Below are 8,195 nucleotides of genomic sequence, written 5' to 3'. Positions count from 1 at the left end.
GGTTCATGAACTTCGAGGGAGAAAACAAAACTTCAGCGCCGTAGCGGAGTTCTTTTAGCTCTGTCACAAAGAGCAAGGGGGACAAAAACGATTCAAGCAACGAATCTAAACATTTATTTTCCCTTGGAAATGTGCCACCGCCACATGCATACACAGAGCAGCCAGACTGATGAATGGGGAGGAGTGGAGAGTGCAGCAAAAATCCCCGCCTCCGCTGTGCGCAAATGGAACGTTGTGTCGGTCGTCTGGGTTGTCAATCAGGTGATGTAACAAAGGGTTTGGAGTGTTACCTGCTGTGAGGTTCCAATCGTTCATTCACAAGATTTGAGGAGCAGGGACCGTGTGTAAGAGAGCGCGCGCCGTACACGAGCTCACTGGAGAGCTACAACCTTGGAGCTCGTGTCTATTTATTTATTATATATGTAAACCATATTTATATTCAATACAAAAGCTTTGTTTTTGTTTCTGCCCCTGTATCAAAGTTTTGCATTCTATCGGTTCACTATGCGCTGGACAATGGGAGCATTTTCAATGGAGCAGGGAGTGGGATTGCTGTGGAGTGGCTGCTTGCTGCTGGAGTGGCTGGCGGTGGCGGGAGCGGCGGGCAGTCTGCTGCTGGACACTGGCGACATGCACTCGAGCTTCGTACACCGGCGCCTGAAGCAGCACGAGAAGAGGGACATGCAGCGGGAGATCCTCTCCATCCTGGGGCTGCCCCATCGGCCACGGCCGCATTCACACGGCAAGCAGGACTCGGCGCCGCTCTTCATGCTCGACCTGTACAACGCCATGTCCAGTGGCGGCAGCGGCGGCGAAGAGGAGGAGGAAGAGGAGGACGGCGAGGGCTTCTCGCACCGCTACAGAGCCGTGTTCACTACGCAGAGCCCGCCGCTGGCCAGCTTGCAGGACAGCACCTTCCTCAACCAGGCCGACATGGTCATGAGCTTTGTGAACTTGGGTAAGGCGAAACTTTCTTTAACCCCGCATACTCGTAGTAAAGGTCATTTTGCAATTGTCTCCCTCCCTTATCACCCTTTCTTGTGGTAAATGCAATGATTAAGGGTGTAGGGCTGCATTCTTTCTCTTCCTCTCCCCCCCTTCCTTAAAATGGGGGTGGGGGGTGCAGGAGAAAGATTGATTTATTTCACCTTTTCTTCCCCATCTCTCTCTCTCTCTCCTTCTCTCTCTTTCTCCCCCTTTCTCCCCCCCCCCCCCCCAAATCAGCAACCAAGTGCGCCCCAGTGCCAGGCACTTAAACCTCTGGGACTGTATATACCCGAAGCAATATAGCAAACGTGCCCCCCACGAACACACTCACGCCTAGCACTTGTATTATACGCGCGCAGTAGTTAAAGACGGGTTTCCAAGAGTTTAGTTGTTAGCCTTGGGAGTTCAGTTGCCCATCCTGTTAATCGGTTTTGGGAATTAAGTGAATGCAATTACAAGACCGCATCTAACATATTATCAAGTGATTTTCGCGTTTTCTTTTTTTTAAAAAAACGCATATATATGAAACCTACTACTTTCATGATTTAAAAAAAAATAATTTTGAGCTTGTTTGGTCAGAAAAACGCCTATTCTGTATCACTAAGCGTTGTACTGAAAACTTGGGATGGGGTCATTAAAATCTTATTGTAATTTTTGCAGCAAGTTCAGAAGATTTTTTTATCCTTCTCAGTGCTGTGCACCTGTCGCCCGTGTATATTTCAGGCAAAAAGTGCAATTCTCTTTTTTTAAAGTAAGTGTTGGAATTCGTTCATTGGATTTAAACCGATGGCACATAATGCAACAATGTTAAATCCCCATAGTGTTGCATATCTGCACCTGCGATATTTTAAGGGCTGGTGCGTTTCTTTGAAGGTACAGTACTGTGTAATTACCTGTAAACATGTTAACCCAGTGTCCAGCCCGGGGATATTGTTAATTCCCTCTTCTCCTGCTCTAATATGAACCTCCCTCTGACTTGCACTTATTCTTTTCTTTAACACAAGCGACTGGAAATAATTTAGTCAGGAGTTTTCAAACCAAATATTGACAGCAGATTCTTCTGAGTCGAATGTTTATTTTCCATAAATCTTTGGCTAACGAATGGGTCCGCAGTCGAGCCAGTCACTGGATTCCGAGGAGGAGAAGTTTTTTTTTGAAAGGAGCCTTTTTCATTATGGTGGAGCTAATAATCTGCGTGTTAAAACAGGTTCCTGTGAGGTTGGTAGTATTTATTTGCGGTCAAAACATCCCTTGCTCAAGAAAGTTAAAGTATTTGCGGTTTGAAGAAAAGGTAGAAGACCTGTTAGTTGCAGAAGCCAAAATAATAGCCTTATATTTTAGCCATTGCAAGTGAATTCCAGTAGCCGGCTGATTTGAATGGGCAGGGAAGGTTCGTTGCTAATTAAGGACACTATTCTATTCGATCCTTAACCCCACTCGGACCCCAAGAGTCTGAAAATTGAGTCAAATTGATGCGATGAATACATATGTGTAACTGATTTTATCGCAGCTTTACAGTTGGAAAGTCTTGCATTGTTGTTCCACTTATGAAGGACATAGGATTTGCCCGTCATTGTAGTTAAGAAAAAAATTATTGCATTTCCATAAAGCCTTTATCACCACGAGGCATCTTGGGGCACTCACCAGCCAATTAAATTCATTTTTGAGCTGTAGTCACTGTTCACTGTAGGTAACATGGTGCCCAATTTGCCCAGAGCAAGCGCACACAAGCAGTCAGGTGGTAATGACCAGGGTAACCTGTATTGTGAAATAAATATTAGTCAAGTTATTTGGGACAACTTCAAGACTCTTGAAATGTGGGATCTTTTACAGTTACCCAAGAGGGTGGATAGGGAGTCAATTTTAAAGTCTGATTTGAAAGCCTATTAGATGCCATTTGGATTTTGTGGCTCCCCTGCTATGGTGCAACATTTAAGTAGTACTTGCTGCCTTTTAATTACCCTGAAACGTATGTATGATGCAAGGCTGTAGAAAGCCAACATCAAATTGGTCATAAAAAAACCCTGGTATTTTTGAAGAAGTATGGGCAGGGAGAAAGTGAGGACTGCAGATGCTGGAGATCAGAGCTGAAAAAGGTGTTGCTGGAAAAGCGCAGCAGGTCAGGCAGCATCAAAGGAGCAGGAGAATCGACATTTTGGGCATAAGCCCTTCAGGTATGGGCACCCAATTTACTGAAGGAAACCGGTTAAGATCTCTTGTTACAGCTAGGGATGGTACAAATGAATCTTTTCCATTCAAACCAGCACTAAATGCATTTTTGTCAAGCAATGGGTATCCTGTGTAAAGTTAATAGTGGACTGGGGGTGTTGAAGCTATCTCCCTTGTGCAGGTTTATCCTCACTTTTTGTTCCAATTGGCTGGAATTAAGTTGTTGAGTTTCGTTCATGTGTTGTACAAATGGGATCCTCGCAGCCTTTTTTAATACATCAACATTAAATGTTAACACCTGGGAGATTTAAGATGTTGGGGACAGTTACAAAGTAATATTAGACCCCTGGGCTCCTAAATTAAGGGTGTGAAACATGACCAAGCAATTTGTGTTGGAGCAGGAAGCATTATGTTTTTAATGTACATTCTTCTCTTATTTATAATTCTGACATTTCAGGGGACAGGAAATTCATTATCTTAACCAATAGAGTTAGTATCTTGTGTTGGCAGTTTTTAGCAATTGATTTAATGCGAATGACTGGGAATGCTAAAGTAAATAAAACTTGACATTTAATGTTTCATATCTAGCTGTTGAAGGGAAGTCTGATTTTACTACCATTCATAAAGAGTGGCAATACAGTTTGTTCGATACAAATATTCCCGGCATGAGCACAGCAGTGTAATGGTCAGAAGCCCAAGTTTGTTGGGTATGTGAGTTAGTTGTGCTTTAAGAAGGAGTTTGAGCTCTGTATGTGGGAAGGAGCAGGGCAGGGATCTTTAGGATTAGAAATTATTTTCAATTTTGTAGTGCTTCTCAACCATCACCAGATGTCTCAAAGTGATTTACAGCCAAAGGAGTACTTTTGAAGTTTAGCCAGTCATTGTAATGGAAATGATGTGACAAAGGATCTGCACACACAGGTTCTCACAAACAGTAAATCAGATATTCTGGCCAGGGCACCCAAGATAATCTGGTCTGTTCTATTTCAAAGCAGCGCCATGGGAATCTTCTATATTTATCTGAGCTGGTAGATGGGACGTTGGTTCTGCACTCCCTCAGTATTATACAAGAGTGCCTGCTGAGATATTTTTGTATTTAGCCTTTTTTATAAGCAACCTGTTCAAAGATGTTATTACATATATCTGGAGCATGCTTCTTGTTCAGGGCTAGAGACGTGACAACTGTACTACAAGAGGGGTCCCAGCTGAGATATTTTACTTAATTCCTGGGGTAGGATTTGATTGTGACTAAGCTAACACAATTGAGGAAAACCATGATAGTTGAATGCTTTATCAAAGATGCAATAGAGTTCAGTACTCATAGGGATGGCCTCAACTGGGATCTTGGATTCATGTCACACTACACCATTGCACTACGCACAGAGACACTCCTATGTGCGCACAGACTTTTATACCCTTTTATATACATATACGCACACACACACACACACACAAGTTTGTGGGGTGAATTTGTACTTGCAGAGTTACATTGTACTTTGCTCAAAAACTGAATGAATCCATGTAAGATTCTGTCGATTCATCTTTTAGATTAGAATCAGTCTAAATATTATGGCGCACACAGCAGCACACAGGGCTGACACCAATTGTTAAAGTCCACTTGAGAATGTAACTTTTTCACTGTGATTTACACGTGAAAGAAGTGAAACTATCTTGGTCATTCTAACAGATGAGAGACTTAACAAACAATCAAGGTATTTTTCAATGTATAATTTCAGTTACATCGCACTGTAAACTTTTGCTATAAATTCTGTGTCTTACAATCATGTACTCAACAACCACCTGATGGAGCAGTGCTCCGAAAGCTAGTGCTTCCAATTAAACCTGTTGGACTATAACCTGGTGTTTGATTTTTTTTAGCAATAGAGTGGGTTAGGGAGATACAGAGGAGTTTCAGAGAAAAGAGGTCTGAAGAGAAAAAAAACTTGCATTTGCATAGCACGTTTCACATACCAAAGGGCTTTAGAACCAATACAATCACTGTTATAATGTTGGAAGGTTACACAGAAAGGGATACTGAGATTGTAAGGGATTCTTCACTGGAGGGCAGTATAGATCAGTGAGGTAAAGGGGATCATTAGGTAATGTGTTTGAGGACTGGATGTGAAGAGTAAAATCTTAGGTGATTTGAATTTTTAGAAGGAACCGAGCCTAAAAAGCTAACCAGGGTAGTGTAGGAAATGCCAATTGTATAGACATTAGAGTTTTAGCAGTGGGAGAATTATACAACCTGTAAAGTGTGGTAACAGGCTATTTGGCCCAACAAGTCCACACTGACCTTCTGAAGAGTATCCCACCCAGATCCATTCCTCTACTGTATTACTCTAAGTTTCCCATGACTAATGCACCTAAACTACACATCCCTGAACACTAAGGTGAATTGGCTATGCTAAATTCCCAAACTTCACATCTTTGGACTGTGGGGAAAAAAACGGAGCACTCTGAAGAAGCAGATACAGGGAGAATGTACAAACTCCACATAGGTGGTTGCCCGAGGCTGGAATCGAACCCAGGTCCCTGGCGTTGTAAGGCAGCAATGCTAACCACTAAGCCAGTGTGCCGCCGCCCAATGTAACATCTAATTTAGCAGCAGCCCATTCGGACTGAGGTTGGATGCGGGTGGGGTTAAAAGGTCTTGGTGGATGAAATGGGATATTTCAAGTGTGGTCCTAACTGGAACAGAATGGTTGCATATCCTCTGTTCAATCTGTGCAAGTGACTTGGATAATTAAAGAATGGATGGAAAAGATGAAGAGTCTTTAATGGGATTAGAAAGCAGCGTTTAGGGTGCTAAAATCTTAGGTGATTTAGTATCATCCACTATTAGCACTGACATAATCTAAGAAAGCATTGGAGAGGTTGACACTCGTGGAAGTTGACCCCATGTTACAAAAGAAAAACTATTGAAATGGACCACCGAGTTAGTATGATTGATCTTCTCAATGCTTTCTGGGTGAATGATCAGGATGTTGAGTTTAGACCTGGAGGAGGAACTTTATGGATGTTGAACCATCTATCAGATGTCCGGTCTTAGTGAACAATAATTCCATTCTCTTGGATTGGAAGGACAAAACTATCATCTGTGATTTCCACCACAAGCTGTTTGCCATCATCTGAATCCCACTCACCAGCACTGTTTAGATGGTAGATGAAGATTCAACCACACAAGTTGAGGATCTGACTCAATATTATTTAGCACAAAGACAACTTCTATTTGCATCTCCATTATTAAACTATCTCTACCCAATCTTCAGCCCATTGAAACATACCTTTATCACTTCGTGTGTAATTTCATCTATTGCTTTCCTTGCTAGCTTCCCCACTTAAACTTCAACTTATCCAAAACTCTGCAGAACTTCCTCTTGCTAATTACCCCACCCTGTAGTGATTCACATTTGCCTTCCGTTGGCTCAACAGTTCAAATAAAAAATTAAAATCATATATGGCTTTGGCCTTCCCTATCCTTGTAGTATATGTCAATCTCTCAGACCGTACTCTGAATTCAGCGCAATCTCTAACTCTATCATTGAGTCTATTATCTCCACTTCACCATTAATAGTTGAAGTTAAGCACTCTCTCTCTCTCTCTCTCTCTCTCTCTCTCTTTTTCTTCTCTCTCTTTCAGACCTTCTTTAAAACCTGAGGCATTTTTTGAACTGTATTTAATAAAGACATTTAAGTTGATAAGAGAGGGAGATGGCCATCGTTGTACTTTGTGTTACCTGAACATAATACATGCCAACAAATTTTAAGCTACCTTATCAGTTGATATCACCCTGAAGTTAGCAGTTTTAATTTTAACACAGTGATGGTTTATTTTTCCTACTCTTAAAAATTAATGGGCAAATTTTTAAAATTAGTTTTGGAGTCACAGATGAGAAGGTGTTTCAAGGCTGTGAAATGAGAATAGTGTTTTAAGGCTGATGAGATGCAGAAAGGGTCGATTATGAATCTAATTACAATTGATTGTTGCTTTGGGTTTTAAAACTATTTGAAACTGAGAAATGTGGAGTTCAGTTATGTACATTTTAAAAGTAGGTGTTGCCCAGTTAAGCTGTACAGAGATGCAAATCGCAGCACTGACCTCCAATCAGCCTTGGTTGCTATGCAACATGGCTATTTTACATTGAATCCAAATTTAACCTTCATGTACAGGATTGTAGTTACAAAGTGTTTGTAGGTGTGTCCAACAATTTTCACTTTTTTTCTGAAAGACCTACTTTTAAGGCAAGGTTTTAAGAGTGTTGAAATTCGATATTTAAAAGCAAATTGCATTTAAATAGTGTTTTTTGTGTACTCAACATTGTGAAGTAATTCATGCAATTAGTACTTTAAAACAGAAAAACAAAATATTCCAGATGGCTGGAATGAAAACAGAAATGCTGGAAATGCTCAGCATGCCTGGCAGTATCTGTGGAGAGATAAAACATAGTTGCTGTTTGAGGTTGATCTTTTAGTGAATTTAATAGTATTGACTGTTTATGGAGGGATTCCACAAGTCCATTTTCGGACCAGTCTGCATTAAAGGGCAATATTGGTCAGAGATTCAGATGTGTATAGCCTTATTCCTGAATCCACGAAGCACAAGAGCATGACACCCTACCAGGATCAGGTTTGTTCCTTGGTTAAAGAGTGGACAATATCCTATTTCTCGTTGTTTGGAATACTCCAGGTAAATGTATAAATAACTACTTGACTGAAGAAACAAAGGTAGAATTTGGACTTGCTGAGAAGAGTTGTGTGTTTTGTCATTGAGCAGTTTCTCAGATATAAATGTGGCACTGAACATAGCTTGCAGGACATTCCTGAGTTTGAGAAATACTGGTTGCCTTTTTATGCCCCAGAGGCAAGTTCTATTGGATTTATCAGCACTAAACACTTGATCATTGCTTTTGCTGTGGGGTTTTGTTTTGTTCCTTTGGAATTCCATCTGTGTCGCAGAAATGCTTGATTGGTGCATTGTGTGTATGTGTGGGGGGGGGGTGGCAGTTGGTGGGGGGTTGGGGAGAGTCAGTGTAAAAG

The 8,195-nt window shown here is 41.4% G+C and overlaps 1 protein-coding gene across 1 annotated transcript in view; it reads left to right on the top strand.

Moving 5' to 3' along the window:
- Nucleotides 1–305: 305 nt before the first annotated feature.
- bmp6 (bone morphogenetic protein 6) overlaps nt 306–8,195 on the top strand; it is a 134,454-nt gene continuing 126,564 nt past the window's right edge. Inside the window, exon 1 of the mRNA XM_043688583.2 lies at nt 306–958. Coding sequence (XP_043544518.2) covers nt 505–958 — 454 coding nt within the window. The 5' untranslated portion in view covers nt 306–504. The remainder of the gene's footprint in view (nt 959–8,195) is intronic.

This window comes from Chiloscyllium plagiosum, unplaced genomic scaffold, assembly GCF_037043375.1.
Source record: "Chiloscyllium plagiosum isolate Xiang-an unplaced genomic scaffold, Cpla_swu_hap1 HiC_scaffold_4, whole genome shotgun sequence".
NCBI classification, from domain to species: Eukaryota; Metazoa; Chordata; class Chondrichthyes; order Orectolobiformes; family Hemiscylliidae; genus Chiloscyllium; species Chiloscyllium plagiosum.
Note: the sequence above shows the minus strand (reverse complement) of the source record. Positions and strands in the feature narration are given on the sequence as shown.